The 19,032-nt window shown below is 43.8% G+C and overlaps 1 protein-coding gene across 7 annotated transcripts in view; it reads left to right on the top strand.

The window, feature by feature from the left end:
• The window catches only part of apbb2b (amyloid beta (A4) precursor protein-binding, family B, member 2b), a 47,505-nt gene that overhangs the window by 16,072 nt on the left and 12,401 nt on the right, over positions 1-19,032 (top strand). For 3 of the 7 annotated variants that reach the window (XM_070975205.1, XM_070975203.1, XM_070975204.1), the window contains exons 2-12: positions 324-467; positions 1,503-1,564; positions 2,803-3,876; positions 9,613-9,857; positions 10,564-10,695; positions 11,279-11,350; positions 12,324-12,374; positions 13,420-13,505; positions 13,910-13,970; positions 16,141-16,287; positions 16,986-17,113. In XM_070975205.1, the coding sequence (XP_070831306.1) occupies positions 2,823-3,876; positions 9,613-9,857; positions 10,564-10,695; positions 11,279-11,350; positions 12,324-12,374; positions 13,420-13,505; positions 13,910-13,970; positions 16,141-16,287; positions 16,986-17,113 (1,976 nt within the window). In that variant the 5' untranslated portion in view covers positions 324-467; positions 1,503-1,564; positions 2,803-2,822. Of the gene's footprint in view, positions 1-323; positions 468-1,502; positions 1,565-2,802; positions 3,877-6,840; positions 7,018-9,612; positions 9,858-10,563; positions 10,696-11,278; positions 11,351-12,323; positions 12,375-13,419; positions 13,506-13,909; positions 13,971-16,140; positions 16,288-16,985; positions 17,114-18,279; positions 18,418-19,032 lie in introns of those variants that run through there. The other 4 variants (XM_070975206.1, XM_070975207.1, XM_070975208.1 and 1 more) reach the window with 4 other exon arrangements.

The following is a 19,032-nucleotide window of genomic DNA, read 5'->3' as shown; positions in this document are numbered from 1 at the left end:
GATGGTTCCTGTCAGTGAAGGGTTAGAAAGACTCTGCCCCAAACAAAGAAATATGAGCTCTATAGAAAATGAGCCTTATTTCACACACACACACACACACACACACACACACACACACACACACACACACACACACACACACACACACACACACACACACACACACACACACACCTTTTGTATTAATGTTTGATTGGAGTTGTGAATAATTGATGTGTCTTTATTATTTGTCCCTCTGGTGTCCTGCAGTCCTCATTCTCTCTGTTCACCCCTCCCTCTTTCTCTCTCCCATTAATCCTGTTTTATGTTTGCCTCTCCCTCAGGACGCTGCTGCTTCAGTGAAGCCCTCGTGATTGGATGAAGAGAGAACCGCTGACTACCAGTATGGAAGCGCTCCATCCTGGAATTTCCCACAATCCTTAGAGAGGCAACTGCAAAAAGGCTGTTTTTTAAGTAGGTATGTGTAAGTTGTTTTTTTTTTTTTTTTTTTTTTTTAAGTTTTTAGAAATTGTTGCTTTTCCTGTCATTCCTGTGAAAATATAGGCCTGGTTCTACTATTGGTGTTGTCCATAAATATGGGATGGGATTCACACATGGTTATGGTATGGTAATTAGATACATTTGGAGCATCTTTTACTGTGGTTAAAAACAAACAAAGCTTTGCTTGGATTCTAGGATATGCTAAGCAAACTCTAGTGAATATCACTTTAACACTTTCTATAAATGCCTCATAGTACAAGCCAATAAGATAAGATAAGATAAGATAAGATAAGATAAGATAAGATAAGATAAGATAAGATAAGACTTTATTAATCTTTATTAATATTAATATTAATTACAAATTCTCTTTTACTTTGAAGCAACTAAATCAGGGATTTCCCTGCATATCTAAATCTAAGTTGGATCACTTGAGCTCCATTGGAGCCTTATTGTTGTTTGGATGAACTTCAAGCTTACTAAACACATGATATCGTGTCCAGCTATGCGATGCCTTTCTATTCCTTGTGGTCCCTCTGCCTGTCAGGTTCGATCTTGTGGAACAAAGAATTCCCTGTAAACAAGGTGCGGGGTTTGCATTACCAGTAGATAAATATTGCAAGAAAAATGTTTGACATGTTTTTTTAGGCATTCAAAAATTCCTCTGGAAGATTTTTTTTTAATGGTTAGGGAAAACACCGTCCTCTGTACACTGATCAGGAGATAGAATTGAAGTACTTAACACCAGGAACTATTAGACAATGAACAAACAGAGCTCCCTGTGAATTGATTACTTCCTTCTCTGTGTATAATCCAGAATGCCTCTTCATAGTTTTGATTTTTATTGTGTTTGCAGTCCCTTAACTCCCTGCACAGTGTTATGTTGTCTCCATAGAAACCAGCTGTAATTGGGTTCCACGTGGATGAATGTGGTCTCTGAGGACAACCCAAGAAGTACTCGGGATTCTTGGCATTCTTGTTCTGATCATTCTTGTACTTTTCTCTCCCCCCTCGGTGGTGTTCAGATCTGCAGCTGAGTCTACTGAACCCTGAGCCGTGACCAAGTCTGCGACTGACCTCCTGTCAGGTGCAGCATGCACACACACACATGCTTGCCCACATGCTTGCCCACATGCTTTCCCACATGCTGTCTTTGTGTTCAGTTGGAATGAAAACCTCCATACTCATGCCGAGCAGCTCCCCACCCGTGCTCTGCAGCAGCTAGTAGTTTTTAAAGTCTGCCATCCACACAAATACGGAAAAGTTTGCAACTTTATTCAGTGTTTTTGCTATTTTCAACAAATGTCATGAAAAGGCCAAAACCAGTCCAATGCTATTCCTTCTCTGAATACATTCTAGCTTCCCTCTCTGTCTGTGGTTTTCCTAAAACAGCAGAGGACTGGAGCTTTTAGCAAACGTTACTCAAACAGAAGTGAATAGTGAATGTGTTGGGTACTATTTTCGGCTGCGGATTTGGTGTGCTAGCAAGTATTTACAGCACCAGAACAGTGTGGAAATCTACTCAAAATAAACTACACTTTCACCGTTATTAAAACATGTCAGGTTGTGCAACTGCCTGGCTCCTATAGGTGTTTTCATTAATGTTTCAACAACAGTGGTGTTCTGTGAGACTGTATACTTTATCAGGCCTTGGCTTAATTCAGTGTTTGTTTTGGTCTTTTCTTGGGATTTGGAGACAACAGCAAAACATGGAGTCTCACCAGACTTTTAAAGATGTTTTATTACATTCAGTAGACTTGACCTCTGTCTGATTAAAGCTCTGCTATGTTTAATTACATTTATATGTGCAAACCGAACCAAAAGAAGAACAGCCCCAGGTTGCATCATTGCTCATCTGTTGAGTTCAAATATTGATAGTCAACACTGTGTGTTCTGCAAGCCTTGACATATTTCTTTTCACCTGTAATCATTGTAAACTTGCACAGCTGTTCTGCTCATGCACTGAGCCAAGAGTGAATAATTCCACCCTCATGTACAGTATTTATAAAAATCTGTTTTGCATCTGATTCCATAGCGGTTCTGAATTACTTATGTTTAACTTCATTTGTTGTATTTATGTTTTAAGCTGAACAGGTCTGTTCTCTTGCACTGTTTGCTGCTGCTACAAGAATGTTGTTTGTTTATTTCAAGTTTCACCATATCCTAAAACGCAGTTCTTGTCTTTTGCATTACAATGCAAGAATAGCTGTTGTAATGCAAATATCATTTGCAAGTAGTCAGTGGAACACCCTTTCTCACAGCTAATTCCTACATGTGTGGATTTAGATTTATTCACCTCCTGTTCCCCCTCTCTTCTTCTTCCAGGTGATCTGTCTTGTGCCACGATGATGTCAGTAGACGTAACCAATCACAATGGCCCTGCTGCCACGCCTCCCACCTCACTCAGCCTTCGCTCCTCACACAACCAGCTACTCAGCAGTGATGTCATCAAACAGGGCTCCGCCACGCCTCCCAAGTGTCGCAAAAAGTACGCACTAACCAGTATCCAGGCTGCCATGGGCCTCGGAGAAGCAGTGCCATCTTCATCATCACCGTCATCATCCCCGTCACAGTCCTCAACCCCCAATAATCCCAAACTAGCCAAGAACGGAGTCAACCAGCTCCGTAAAGCTGGTCAGGATCACAACAAGAACACAACCGGCCCTGACTCGATGGATCTGGAGTGCAATTCAGAAACTGCAACAGATGACCTCAATGTCAACACAGCTGAGGAGCATGACAGTCACACTCTCACCAATAATGACCGAGAGGATGATGTCATCAAGCTAGACGTTGAGCTGAACCCAGACACTCACAGCGATGCTGAGCCCGAGCAGAAAACTGAATCAGACATAGACTGTAACATTAACACGACTGCGGAGCTCAAACTGAACGGCAACACAACAGACCTGGCCTTTGACTTGAACAATGAGGCAGAGGAGAGCGACGACATCAGCATTCTGTCTGAGAAGGAAATGATGTCTAAGATGAAGATTGAGGAGGATGGAGATGAGGTGGTAGCAGAGGAGCATGAGGACGAGGAGAAAAAGCCTTTACTGATGATAGAAAGTGTGTCTCCTGTGAAGAACCACAAAGTTTCTTCAGGCCTGGAGCTCATCTCTGACCTCCACTCTAACCTCAAGCTCCTCAAATCAGGCAAGGACTCCCCGGTGCCTCCTCCTCCCTCCCCACCAAGGCAAGCCAGTCCAGAAGACACGCCCCTGCTCTCCGTGGCCTCCTGCTCCTCCTCTTCCTCCTCCTCCCCAGAGACGAAGAAGGACAGAAGGACTGGCGCAAAGACAGACTGCGCTTTGAACCGCATCCAGAATCTGAACCCTAGTGACGAAGAGTTGAGTTGGACCACACTGTCCCAGGAGAGCAACTCCCCAGAGGAGACAGGTACACGCATTAAGACACATGCAAAACATGCTGTTTATTACAGTAAACCTCACAAGCACTGTCATTTACTGATGTCTGGCATAGTTTTCATGTGAGTGTGTGTCAGCTACTCTGGTCTATGTGTTTTGTTTTTCTCCTATGTGCTATGTAGTGGTTTGACTGTCCTCTCTGCTGATGACATGTTTCCATTTATGGTAACTAAGTGTGTGTGTGTGTGTGTGTGTGTGTGTGTGTGTGTGTGTGTGTGTGTGTGTGTGTGTGTGTGTGTGTGTGTGTGTGTGTGTGTGTGTGTGTGTGTGTGTGTGTGTGTGTGTGTGTGTGTGTGTGTGTGCGTGCGCGCGCAGAAGTCAGACATGGCTGGAAGAGAATAACAAATACTCCATCCTCCAGTAAAATCTCCCAGAATCCCTCGGGGACAGGAAGTGCCCTTGTAACCTCATGGGTGGTTAGCATGCTAGATCAGCTGCGTCCTGTTTCAAGCTGGGTCCTGTGCCTTTTTGTGTGTGTGTGTGAGAAAGAGAACAGAGCTTGCAGGCTAGTCATGAGTTAATACACAATCTGTAATATCTCTCTCTCTCTCTCTCTCTCTCTCTCTCTCTCTCTCTCTCTCTCTCTCTCTCTCTCTCTCTCTCAGCCCTGTAATCATTTGTATTGTCTTTTCCTACTCTTAATTTTCATCATTAATTTTTTGAGAAACATGAATATGAACATTTGTACCCTGCCGAGTGCGCGTGCCTCACAGCAAGAAGGTTGCCGGTTCGATCCCCGGGTCAGGCGGGGCCTTTCTGTGTGAAGTTTGCATGTTCTTCCCGTGCATGCGTGGGTTCTCTCCGGGTACTCCGGCTTCCTCCCACAGACCAAAAACATGCTCATTAGGTTAATTGATGACTCTAAAAATTGTCCGTAGGTGTGAGTGTGAGTGTGAATGGTTGTTTGTCTCTGTATGTGGCCCTGCAATCGGCTGGCGACCGGTTCAGGGTGTACCCCGCCTCTCGCCCATTGTAGCTGGGATAGGCTCCAGCCCCCCGCAACCCCGAAAGGGATAGGCGGTATAGATAATGGATGGATGGATGGATGTACCCTGCCGTAAATGCAGGAAACCGTTTGTACACTCACATGGAGGATGGTGGACCTGCCTGTAGGTGTGGATGCCAACAGAAATACTTTAGTCTCTATCCCACTTTGATCGGAACATCTATTGGTACAACATGCAGACTGCCTGAGATGTTTAGTTGTTCAGTTTGTTCGGGGTTTACATGTTTGAATTTGGTTTGAATTGCTTATTTATCACACTAGTTATTTTTCAGTGCCATTACTTGACATTGACAATGAAAAAATAAATAAGCTGTTTTATCCCTATTGTTTGATGTCACTGTGTTCACAGTAAGGCAGAACTTTTTCAATTTTCGAACTCAAGTTTAGAAATTCTTTTGAGTCATCACCTCTGCTGTGGGCCTCTGCTTTCTTAAACTCGCTTGTTGCCTGCCTCTGCAGAAGGTCTGTCAAAGTCATCGCATTTCTTGTGTCAGCATTATGTAAAAGTCGGGATTCTCAGTTTAATTGGGCCCTTAAAGCTCTCTGCCGTGTGCTTAGTTGTAAGACATACGAAACACATCCATGTCCTCTATAGCAGCAGCAGCCCCGACCTCTGGCATGATCTCAGCTGTAAACCATCCTCCTCGTCCGTGTGAGCTGCAGCGCTCTTGAGTTGTTGAGCGCTGTGCTCGCTTTTTCTCTCCAAATGCTTCTTTTCCTTCAGCTCTCTGATGACTCACTGTCCCTCTTGAATCACAGGGTCTAAGCATCTGTGTAATTCATTTCTCTACAAGTACCAGCAGCTTGTCCTCCAAAACGTTTGTGCGTTACACTGTTGTTACTGTGTAGAATTTACTTACCATATGTTCTTTTGTCCTGATTTCCTCTCGCTCCTCCGTCTAGAATGTCATTCCAAAGTGATAAATCTCTCATGGGACAGCCTTAGGTTTCGTGTAGGTGTGTGTATTGATGAGCTGAGGAAGGGGGACAAAAAGCAGCAGTGCTGTAGTCTCTAGTTAAGACGTATTGTCCTCCACGGGTTTGCTGAAGAGTCGATAATCATCATCCTGGCATCATTCATGTAGAATTTATTGATATCTAACACATCATCCATATTGCTGTGCCCTCCTGCCTGCCTGCTTCTCTCCCCCATATTGACGAAGCTGTGTTGTTTTCCCAGGTGTGTGTCAGATTCCTCTGTGGATGTTGCGGGTTAGAAGGCCAATACGACACTGCTTTCACACAGGGGAGCCAAAACACACACACGCATGCACACACACACTGAATTGAGGAAGGTCATTAGAAGAGGTCCTCCACACAACAACATGCACTGTGACACTTGCAAGGAAATACGAGTTGAATCTGGATGAGTGGGGCTTTTTTTGGCCAGTCATATGCTGCGCTACCTTTTTCTCTCTTTCTCTCCATCACCCACTTCCCACACTTAGTATATCAAAGTCCTCCTCTTTGCCATTGTTTCTCCCTTGCTCCCTCTCTGCTCCTCCTGCTTGTACCTCCACTGAATGAAAGATGATCTGTGGGTTGCCAGGACAACCAAAAGAGGCTACGGGGAAGGTGGGATGGAGGGAGACAGTGATAAATATAGACATTTGAAGGAGATGAGTGTGCTCAAATGTTTGTTTCCATGCGCCTGTGTGTTCGTTTGTTTTAGGACAGGAAAGGGAGGGCAGGCTTATTTGAGTTGTTGATGTTGTTGATGGTTCAGATAGAGGAAAGAGAGACAACAGCAGCAGCCATAGCTCAGCTGCAGGGGATACACAACCTCCATCTCTATTCCTCTCGCTGTTCTCGCTTTGCACTCCCCCTCATTCACTCTTTTCTCTCCCTCTTCCCTGCTTCTCTGTCTTAACATGCCTCCATGTCCCTCTCTCTCGCTCTCTCTCCTCGCCTTTTCTCCTCACCCCCTCTCTTGCAGTGTCCCCCACTCTCGCCTCTCTCCTCTCTCTCTCTTTCTCTCTCTTTCAATCCCTGTCTGGGGTTCTCTCTGTGGTTACAGCACTGGCTTTTGCTGTATGAGAGGCAGCTAGCTAACTATGATGCTGGGGAAAGACTACATGCTGGCCATTGTGATTGTCAATTACGAGGGTAGGTGCATGTGTCGAGTCGCTGGAAACTGCACTGTGGGGTTAGAGTCTGAACGCTGCCTGAGTGTGTTTGTGTGTGAGTGGGTGCACAAGCATGGGCATATGTGTGTGTCTCCCCCAACACGGGGTTGAAGTTTGTCACTGTAATGGTATTGTTTTCTAAATATCTTCCAAAGGAATCTGTCTGTGCATGCTGCATTTGTGCGTGCGTGCGTGCGTGTGTGTGTGTGTATGGTGTCGTTTGCCACAGATAACGTGTGTATGTGTTTTGCTCCAGAATCTCACTGCTCTCCCCTCCCCCTCTGCCGAACTCTGCTCTGGCATGGAGCTGCATGCTAACGGAGGCTACCATAGGCTAACTGCTACGAAGCTCTGCTCTGGCACCTTCACATTAGCTGCATAGGTGCATATCAGGCAGTAGCCCCTCTGTTAGCACATAAGCTTTTCCTCCTCCCTCCATGCCAGCCGCTGTGCTTGCAGAGGGTGACCCAGCTAACTTTGAGGCATGATACACTGTACCCCCCCCTCTTTCTTCTGTGCATACATGCTTTAATCCACCTCCGTAGTCTGTTCATCTCATACTGGCACCAATTCTCTGAGTCACCATCTTCCCCCTCACTCATAGCAAAGACATTCAGGTTCTCTCTATTGTAGTTTTATTGGCTCTGACCTATTTTTTGTTCATAAAAGACTGCAACTCCCAGAAGGCACTGCTTCCTAGCTCCTTGCTCTAAAGCACAAGAATGTAAGAATGTTTGTGTGCCAAGTTTTGTGAGTGATTTCTGATCCATTAAATAAACAAAGTGGAATAAACTAACCCACCTCTGTGTGTGTGTGTGTGTGTGTGTGTGTGTGTGTGTGTGTGTGTGTGTGTGTGTGTGTGTGTGTGTGTGTGTGTGTGTGTGTGTGTGTGTGTGTGTGTGTGTGTGTGCGTGCGTGCGCGTGTGTCAGTGAGAGTGCGCTTGTCTGAATTTCATCTCAATCTAGACCGACTTAGTCGTCATGATGACATATGGCCTGCTGTCATGGCGACAGGCCCACGGGCTGTGTTTGATCAGCATGGTCAGCAGTTCGAGAACTCTGTGCGATCACACACACAGGCACACACACCGCTGACCAGTCCTTCAGAGCTTATATCACCTTTATTAGTAGCTACACCACCTAATGCACTTTTGGATCATCTTTACTGCCTCTGCCACTACATCAACTTCACACACACACACACACACACACACACACACACACACACACACACACACACACACACACACACACACACACACACACACTAAGATGGCATCAATAGTTTTGTGTGTATTGTATACACTGTGTATGACTTCCTTATTGGAGTCCCTGTAATGTATATCATTAAATTTTAGGGTGAAGACGAGTTGAGGTTAGGCCAAGGTTAGGTTTAGATTAAGGGTAAGGGTTAGGCAAGTAGTGTGTGTGTGTGTGTGTGTGTGTGTGTGTGTGTGTGTGTGTGTGTGTGTGTGTGTGTGTGTGCATTTTCAAAGTAACTGCTGTATTTCCTCCGCTTGTGAAACTGCTCAATAAATTATGGTAACAGCCGTCTGTTCTATACTGTTTTTGTCTTGTGGTCGGAAAGGGAAGTGTAAATTTTCCATGAATCCATACATACTGAGCCAGTGCGTATCAATTCATCAAACTGTCGAGTATTGTAGCTTTCAAATTACATTAAGTGCCAGAACATGCTAAAAATTTGTGCCGGTATTTATGAATTTTGTTTTCAGATTATTACTCCAAAAACACCTGTTTGGAACATTCCACAGGTAAACAGGTTCACTGGTAACAGGTGATAGTATCATGATTGGGTATGAAAGGGGTGTCCTCGAAATGCTCAGTGGTTCACAAGCAAGGATGGAGCGAGGTTCACCACTTTGTGAACACATGATTGTATAAAGGATATTTCTAGATGGATTTGGAAACACTTTGTAAAACCATTCATTTGCAAAATGCATTCTGTTTTGATTTACTTAATGAGGTTGTACATTATAAGTCTTGTATGTTGGACATAAGTGATAAATGAGATGATAAAACACTATAAATTAAAAGACCTGTAATGGATCATACAATCATGGAAACGAGAGAGCACATTTGGATGGGTTCAGATAAGAGCTAATACAATTACAAGGGCCAGAGAATAATACTAAGCCCTCTTGTGCCATGTCAAATAAAACCATAAATTCTGCTTTGGGCTTGCTCATTGACACCGCATCTGATTTCTGTTTAAGTGTTCTAAATGAGAGAGGAATGCGAGTGCCTGTGTGTTTTTCTGTGTATGTATGCGTGAGTTGTTACTTGTCTGTGTGATATGTTCTATTTTAAAATGTTTAAGGTATGTGTGTGGGTGTGTTGTACAACAACAGTTCTTGACAAGTTTCACTCAGTTGTTGTGCGTGGAAAGATGCGGCTGTTTAACAGCAGCTGCAGCAGATACTGGTAATCCCAGTCAGGTGTTGATATCATTCAGAATATGAGTATGGAAGCATAACAGAGGCCAATTTGGTCACATGGAAGAAAAATCAATATTCTATGTCTTTGTGCAGTTATTGATGTATTATTTTTTCACCAGATATCTGGAGTGAGCAGTCATTCCAGACGGACCCGGACCTGCCTCCAGGATGGAAGAAGATCACAGACATGGCCGGTATCTACTACTGGCACATTCCTACAGGCACCACCCAGTGGGAGAGGCCTGCCGCCTGCCCAGCGCCCCCAGGACAGACAGAGTCCCAGGCCCTGAGTGACCACACAGCCTCCACACCACGTAAACACTCCCTGGGCTCGCTCAGCCCCTCACCCACCCCTGACCATGAGGTGAGTGACAGAGCAACAAACTGACACATGTTTCAACTGTTGGTTGCCTTTGGTTGCATTTGAATTGTTCTGCGTAACTGCGGTCACCCAAGATGGTTTAAGTGATTGCAGCCTTTCTGGCAGCAGTCAGGCTGAAATTGCGGTTGGAATAAAGCCTGAAGAGAATCCACCCACAATGAGAAGACGAGATGATGCTGTTCTAACATATTTGGATGCTTAGTTGCCAGTTTATTAGGTACACTTAGCACACAGGTACACATCCTTGAAAGGCGTTCGTTCATATTATGTCCTTGATCTGAGGAACATAATGCTATTTTGGTATTTATAAAAAAAATCTGGAGTATTTTCAGAAGAATTGTCATTACAAATTATATTTTGTGATACTTAGTTATAAACAATTAATTATGCAACTTGACATACCGTTTTTTTTATGCCCAGGTAAGTACCCCATGTCTTCCAGAAGATGTTTCCAGACCTTGGGACCAAACCATGCAACCCATAATAATACTACAAATTTAAAAGCACAGTATTCATTTCAACAAGCGAAATTTTCTTAATCCCTTTTCCATTATGAATTGCAGCTAATGTCTGTGAAGAGTCCGTAAGAGTACACTCCAGTGAAGATGTTTAAATACAGCAGTTTCTCATAACTGTGCTTTCATTTGTGTGTTTGTGTGTGTGCGTGCATGCTTGTGTGTGCATGCAGTCATGCCAGGCAGAGATCTTCTACAGGGCATCAACTCGATCAGGCAGCACCACCTCCGACAGCTCAGTGGAGCCTCTCTCCACTCACGAGCCCACCCTCACCACATGTGGATTTGTTAACAGCTGCTACTTTGTAAGTAACCAGCCAGAAGTTTTTTCCTGTTCCATTGTACTTACTATCAGTGGTATTCCGTACAATTTGTGAGAATTCTGTCTGGTCATTCAGGACAGTGCATTCGTCTGGTTATATAAATCTGTTTTTGAGTAGCGCTGACTGAGATTAGTGGAGGATTGGCAGAAATATGCAACAAGACAGCCGAGTACAGAGAGTGAGACAGAGAGAGGACCATCGATATTCCAGTCTAGCAGTAGAATACAGGAATGTAAGAACACTGAGTCGATCAATCAGAGTCAATCATGCAGAATGATGGAGGGAAGCGTAGGGAGGAAAGGAGATTGATAGAGAGGAGCATGGTGTAGATAAAATATTGATCTGGTGAGAATGGACTGATGTTGACGGATAGATGTGCCAGAATCTCAATCTGGCACATCTATCTAGAGCGACTGACCTGCAGACTAGTGTTAGCCAGTGATATAAGTGCATATAAGAGCCAAAATGGCAGACAAACACAGTGGAGTGACATGTCCCCTGAATTGTCACCATGGAGATTTTAGTCCTCTTTCTAATGCTTCATATCTCTGTCTCCCTCTCTTAGCCTCGATCCACATCTCTACAGGGGATGCCTGATCAAGAGTGTCGCCCTCAGCATCATGAATATGAGGACAAGGTGGGACGCTTTCAATCTTTCCCATGTTTTGTTCCCTCCCATCACTCTTCTTCTCCTGTTTTGACTAAGTAGCCTTTCTTTCTGTGTGTTCACATATGTCTGTATGTGTGTGTGTGTGTGTGTGGCACATATAGAAAAGAAAATGATACCAAAGCATCTGTATGTGTGTGCATATTACTGTAAATGCACAGTATGTCTACTTGTAACAATACAGTGAGTCAGTAAGTATTTGGACAGTGTTTTTCATTTGGTTTGACTCTTTATTTCAGTGCATTTGATTTAAAATGAAACTATGACTGTGAGGTGAAAATGGCTCCCTGCGCACTCTGGAGACAAGTGCAATAAAAGACTCAACCTCTCAACAGTTTGTGTGCATTCCTGGACAAAGACAGTTTTTTTTGTGCAGTAATATTGTGTGCAACGTAGCAAACAAAGTGGCTAAAGTGCAGTAGGTTTATAACTTCACACTTGAGTGTTTATTTTGTACTGTACTTTTTTTTACCTCCATTTTTTAGTGCCTTTCTTTGTTGTGGTAATATTTTTCTCATCTTTTTGCTGACTTGGCACATAATTTGACTGGAAGCTGGATGTCTAATCCATTTCAGATGCATCATTCTGTTGTAAAGATGGGAAAGCAACAGGAAAAGTGTCACTGTCCAAATAAGCACTGACTCTACGCCTGTATTGTTCAGATTCTACTAATCAACAATCAATAGATTCTCAGTAGGGAGGTGAATGTTCGATGGGAGCAAGAAACCTTTGAAGAAACATTTGAAAGTCCTGACTGACAGCTTCTCTTTTAAGAAATGTTTTGCCGGGTCGCTCCTTTTTGCAGCAGGCACTCGGTGTGGAGTGAGCTAGTTAGCTAACAGCCTTGTTCTGTCTTCTCTTCCCTCGCTCCCCTCCCACCTTTGACCCTCAATCTTTGCCCCACCACCATGTGTGTATTTGTGCGTTTTAACGCTGTGTGTAGAAACAGGTGTGGAGTGATTTTGGCGGAAAGATTGATAGTGAAGTGTGGAAGGCAAGTATAATGCACTCAACGCCAATGAGTCTTGTTCTCTGTCTATCCTCACCCACTCTTTGAGTGTGTGTATTTATGCATTATGCGCTAGAAGTTCAATGCCTGGGCAAAAGCATGTGTGGCTGATGCTTCAACATAATGTAACTGCACCAACCACAGCATTTTGTCATGCCTGATATGTAAAACATCTCTGTTATGTGGCTGCAGCAACACTCTCAACAAGTTGTTCCTTTCTTTACTTATGTGGCTAAAATATTGACATCTTTCCTTCCTGCTGGCACAGATCGAGATATGTTTGCACACACAAGTGTGTATGTACATACTACTTGTTAACTCTCTCTCCTAGATGCAGCATGCCCCATCACACATAACACACCAACCCCATTTCTCCATCCAGCAAGGCCATTCTGCCCACACATGGATGCATGCTGGTGTATAGTGTGTGGGGTCAAAATGTTGACATTTGGTTTCTGCCAGGTTTGTGTCTTATTAGCCCCTCTCCCACATGCCCTGTAACCTGTGAATGTTCTGGTAGTTATACACATCTGTGTCATGTTGGAACATGAGCCAGTGTAATTTTTCATTCTTAGGAAAAGCATGCGATCCTTTCAGGAGAAATATTTTGGTTTCACACAGCAAGCAATTCAATCATAAAGAGACTACGGAGTGTTATGTAATAGTAAGAAGTTCCAGCATCTGAAAACTGATGCCAAACACAATTACATTCCCAAGCTATGATGAAGCTGTGCGAATTTGATACCCTCTTGTATTAATAAAAGGTTATCAAGATACATCTGGATCACTTTCAACTGCTTTACCTGGCAACTATAAAGCACCTAAAAATAAAACCAAGTACTGGAGACAGCAAAGCTCTTACCTGTCTGCAATTGTTACATCCAGTGGGAGTTTTTCTTCATAAAGGAGACAATGTAACAGGGTACATGTGTGAAAGGGGCTTTAAGGTTGGTTGCCTTTTGGCCATCGATGTGGGGGTTTATTTTGGTGTCATTTTGCATGCTCTGATGATGTCACCTGTGTGCACCAGGACCTGCAGGCAGCCACGGTGAACCCTGACCCCAGTCTGAAAGAGTTTGAGGGTGCCACGCTTCGCTATGCATCACTCAAGCTAAGGTGAAACACCTGTACAAACACACACACACACACACACACACACACACACACACACAAATCAAACTACCGCTGTGCATGAATCGTTGCAAGCCATGTGAATTGCTTCATATTGTCCTTTCTTTGTCTAATGCAGCTACATCTCAGTCTGTCTCTGAGGAGATCACTGGTGTTGTCTCCTTAGCTTCTAATCTTGTGTTTAATCAGTGTTAGAGTTAAATGAGGTTGGACAAAGCAGGAAGTCCATTCTTCTACTCAGGAAATGCCTCCATCTTCTCTATTAGTGTAATGACTGCCTCTAGCCTTCACATGCAGGGCAGAAACGTTGTTAGCAAAGCAGCTAATGGTTGCAATGGTAATGATGGCACACTGCTAAACGTATAATTACATCCTGTATTTTTTTTCAGGAACCGTCCAGTAGTGGAAGAGGAAGAGTCCAGCAGTGTCAACAGTGACCCAGAAGCAAAGGTAAGGAGCCTTTGCCTAAACTTCAGTTCAAAGCCCTAAAGACGCGTGTCTGTCTTGTTAGTCTTAAACATAAAACAGATGAAGTCAGAATTCACTTTGTTCTGCAGCTATTGTAAATCCATCTGTTTAGAAATGTTTAGATACAGTATCTTTTACATTTCTAAATGATTTAAAAGTTCATTTTACAGTTTGTTTATGTGTCAAATAAGCAGTGTTTTGCATTGTGACTTCTTTGACTTGCCTTCATGGAAACTGTAAAAAAAACCCATAAATATATGTGGCTGTTAGTTTGCAGTCACAAACTCTAGACTTATATTTATGTGTTATTTAATCCTGCTTTTGAACAGTAGAACATGATCAACATGCCCAGCACATGTGGCTTCTTGCCTTGATGCTGTGTGTATGTTCTAGTCTGCTGATGTCCAAAGCCTGTTTGTTTATCGGTGGTGTTTATTTGGTGGCCTTCTTTGCTCTCATCTGACTGAAGCGATAGTTAAACAATACTGCCTCCAAGTGGTGAGACTGGGAAACACAGTGAAATGCTGCACATGGGTGGATTAATTACCACGGCCTGTTTTAACGTTCAAAGCGAAGATTCAAATGAGACATTTGAAGTTTTTAATGAGGGTTCAATAAATTGTATTACTCAGCAGAATGTCATGCACATTTGACTAAATGCTATACCGCAAAAGGTCAAGTGCAAGGTATAAATGAATTTAGCATCCAACTAATTAAACAGCAGAATAAATTAATTATTAATCTGATCTAATCCAGGGTCATTCTGCAGCAGATTGCAGGAAGGCTAAAATACATGCCGAGGTATATGTGTGTGTGTGTGTGTGTGTGTGTGTGTGTGTGTGTGTGTGTGTGTGTGTGTGTGTGTGTGTGTGTGTGTGTGTGTGTGTGTGTGTGTGTGTGTGTGTGTGTGTGTGTGTGTGTGTCTGAATAGATCTAAAGCATTGCAGATTAGAGTTGAAAGTCAACGTTCAGCTTGATGACGTAGTGCTGATTTGGCTGTCTAGTGTCTGTTTTCCTCTGTGTGTTTGTCTGGCAGAAAGTCACAATCCTTAGCAACAGCATGATGAATACCAGACGTGAACACAGACCTACAGTCAGGGCATCTGGTTCAGTAGCACGCACACACACTTACAGTAAATGGCTTACCACAGTATCAAGATTGGATTGGCCTACCCAGTGAGAGAGTTAAATACAAACTAGACCAATCAATCCATCAAAGTGTAGAAAACTGACCAGATAACTGCAGTACAGACACAGCTGCTATCCAACCAAAGAAACCCTAAAGTATAAAGAAACTTTTAAGCTGTTGGCTGAGTGGGACAGTTAATTTGTCATATAGTTGCCACCACCTGCTGGTCTGGATCTGTGACACAGCTTTCACCAGACTCCTGCAAACACGGAGAGATGCGCTGTGGGAGTTACTGTGTATGCATGTCTGCACATGTGTGTGAATCCTTGTGTATTGTCTGTGCGTGTGAGTGACTGATGAGCCAGACACTCGTCGGCCCCGCTCAGCTTTAAGTCAGCAGGACAAACATCCCCACAGTGAAGACATCATGTTACTGTCTGTTCTGCTGTGAAATACTTAAAAAATACTTGTGAGATCCTTTCAACACGAAAAAAGTTTTAAAAAATGTTTTTTTTCATACCCAATCATCATACTATCATCTGTTAACACACAGGCGTTTTTTGAGCATTCCACAACTTTCCCAGCCTCTTGTTTCTCATGTCCCAACTTGTTAGAAATGTCGCATCAAATTCAGAATATACAGTAGTCTGTTTGATATGAATACTGATCAACATGTCCCCCTTTCCCAGAACAGACTATGATGCCACCGGTTTATCGTGGTATAGACCAACTTTATTTACTGTCTGCCACCTCTCTCTGTCCCTCTCTGACCTCTTTCATCATGGGTCTCTGTGGTCTGCAGAGCACTTTCTGAATGGACTGCTGAAATCAAATGAATACTTGATGAGGACAGACAAATGGGTCCGCTCCTCTCTCCATCTGTTCCTATCTACCAACATGCTTTGAAACATTACTAGAACCTAAAACAAAAAGAAAAACTCCCGGTCAAAAAGTTGCGATATATCTATAAGAACTGTACTGTGTGTGTAACAATACCATGGCTTCGTGCGTCTGTGTGTCCAGTGTTTTGCAGTGCGCTCTCTGGGGTGGGTGGAGATGGCCGAGGAGGACTTGGCTCCTGGAAAGAGCAGTGTTGCTGTTAACAACTGCATCCGACAGCTGTCCTACTGCAAGAACGACATCCGAGATACTGTGGGCATCTGGGGAGAGGTGAGGAAGATGGTGTTGTTACACAGTATATGTGTGTTTATATGTTTTGTTTTGGGTGAGTAGTAGTAGGAATTAATTAAGGAATTAATGAAGATTTGGGTGTATCAAAGACAAAGCGCAGCAGAAGGTAGTCCTCCTCTATGTGTGTCAATAGATGGAGGGAGGAGGAGACAGTGAAGAGAGCAAAGTGGAGCAATGTTATGAAGCCTTTCCCTCTCTCTGTGGTGGTTGGATTTAATGTGAAGCGACAGAACAGAGAGAGAGCGAGAGCTTCATCCCTTTTTCAATAACCTTTCATCTCCCACCCCCTCTTTTTAGGTCTGATAATTTATTTAGAGATACGCGCACACACACACTTCTGTGCACACACAGGCAAATACACTTTAGAGGCAAGTAAAAGTAAGCATGTGACCTTTAAAGGACTGGTTCTTTTTGCAACGTCTCCAGCTTCAGGAAATAAGTATTGCATGTTTTTGTGATGAGATCTGAAGAATTTGTGTGCCTGTGTGTGTGTGTGTGTGTGTGTGTGTGTGTGTCTGTGTGTGTGTGTGTGTGTGTGTGTGTGTGTGTGTGTGTGTGTCTGTGTGTGTCTGTGTGTGTGTGTGTGTGTGTGTGTGTGTGTGTGTGTGTGTGTGTGTGTGTGTGTGTGTGTGTGTGTGTGTGTGTGTGATTGTATGTGACTGTGCGTGTTTCTCCAGGGGAAGGACATGTACCTACTGCTGGAGAATAATATGTTGAACCTGGTCGACCCCATGGACCGCAGTGTGCTTCACTCACAGCCAATCGCAAGTATCCGTGTCTGGGGCGTTGGCCGGGACAATGGCAGGTTAGTCATCATAGCAACCACATTACTTTTTTTTTTCTTTTCATAAGAATCCATTGTTCCCCTTTTGCTTTTGTTCATGGTTTATCATGACTCTGTAAGATGTGATTTTCTCAAAATGCGTGCAGTGTGTTAAATCATCTTTAACATTCCTGAAGTGTAAATATTCTGAGACATTCCAGTCTTATTAACCACTCATCTGTGCTCATTGAGGCTCCTGGTGTTTAGCTTCAAGTTTTTAAATGCTTGTATGGTGCAGCACACACACACACTCAGTAAAAGGTCAGGTTAACAATTGAGGGCAGCAGACGCGTGGCGGTGGTGACAGGCAGAGGAGAGGAGTTAATGATTGATGATGAAGGGATGCTAATGAAAGATTAATTCATCAGTACAAAGTTGAGGATGAGAGGGAGATTGGCCTTTATTCTCCCTCACCACACTTGACTGATCTGAGCCTTGGTTTCACCTCAGCTGAGCTGAGCTCAGCATAGCCGGCTTCACGAAAAAAGGCAAACACACACACACCCAGCCGTCGGCTGCGTCTGACGTTTGACATTCCTGAAGTTGCAAGTAAAAGCAAAGGTGCTTCGCAACCGTTTTCTGCACGTTAAAATAAAAGTTTCAACAAACACAGCGTGGTAATGCTGCTGGGTGACCAGTAAAGGGCGCTCTGCACTGCTGCTGAACACTCAAGAAGAAACCGAATGTAGGTTATCAGGCACAGCAGCTGGGTGATGTGGACTGGAGAGGTCGGTAGCTGCTGTATAATTTGAGCTGGCACATGTATGCGTGCGCACACACACATACACACAAGCATGAGTGCACTCAGGAAAAGAGCTAAAAGCTCTTGGCATATGCAGAACTGCAGAAATCTGTTGCCTCAGGGATCTCTTGCTTCTCTCATTCATTCACACACACATGCAGCATATACATTACAACATATTTAGAACGTAAGGTCACCCTGTCAGATAAAACAAACGCCTGTTTTCCAAATACTTAATTCCCACCATCCACATCTACTTATAGTAAGAGAGTTGGAGCACCTCGGCTGCAGCAGAGGGAGGAGGAGGAGGAGAGGAGATGGTTAGGGGGAGGAGGAGGAGAGGGGGGGGGGTTTGGCAGGAGAGAGGGAGAGAGGGGGATAAAGCTGCCAGAGGGGGAGGTATGGTTAGTGCTCACTGGGTGTGGAGCGGACAGGTTGAGGAGTGTGTGTGCACGCCTGCAGCATCGCCAGGAATAGATGGTGTGAGGGTTTAAATACGCTCGCGTACACAGGATTACCTGCCAACTCAGGAAAACAAACCTCTGTGAGTATATTTATATCCCTGTTATCTCACTTTAGAAACATCACTTCAGCTGTTTTGCTTTATTATTAAGTGGCGGGAGAAGAAAGACATGAATGGCCAGGCCTCGGTCTGTAGGGGGGTGCTGCTGAGCAGGTAGTTTGCAGGATGGTTTTTATAGTCAGTGTGAGGTGTGCATTCACAGCTTTCCAGGAACTCAGGTGGAGCGTAAAAATCAGACGTAGGTGCGTGTGTGGTGGTTTGCTTGAGTGTGGGTGGTTAAATGAGAGTGGCTGGTGCTAACTACAAATAGAATACACGATACAGGAGTCATGTTCATCTGGATCTGGTGTTTTGGGGAAAAGGAAAATTATTTGTTATGCTGAGAAGCTTCAGAAACTGATATGTGCTTCAGTTCAGGAGTCAAGTGTTTTTCTTCATCTTTGGAAATGTGCATCCAAAATTCACTAAACATTTAAAATTTTAAATATTCAATATGTGCAGGAATGCAAAAATAGCAGCAGCTGCCTTTGCAGCACATTTTTCCCCATTTTCCATTTTGTTTTTATTTATTTATGCTGAACTGCTTGGTTTAAAGATGCGAGAGACTGTGGAATTTGAGACCTGGTCTGAGCAGGG

Source organism: Chaetodon trifascialis, chromosome 2, assembly GCF_039877785.1.
Source record: "Chaetodon trifascialis isolate fChaTrf1 chromosome 2, fChaTrf1.hap1, whole genome shotgun sequence".
Taxonomy (NCBI): Eukaryota; Metazoa; Chordata; class Actinopteri; order Chaetodontiformes; family Chaetodontidae; genus Chaetodon; species Chaetodon trifascialis.
Note: the sequence above shows the minus strand (reverse complement) of the source record. Positions and strands in the feature narration are given on the sequence as shown.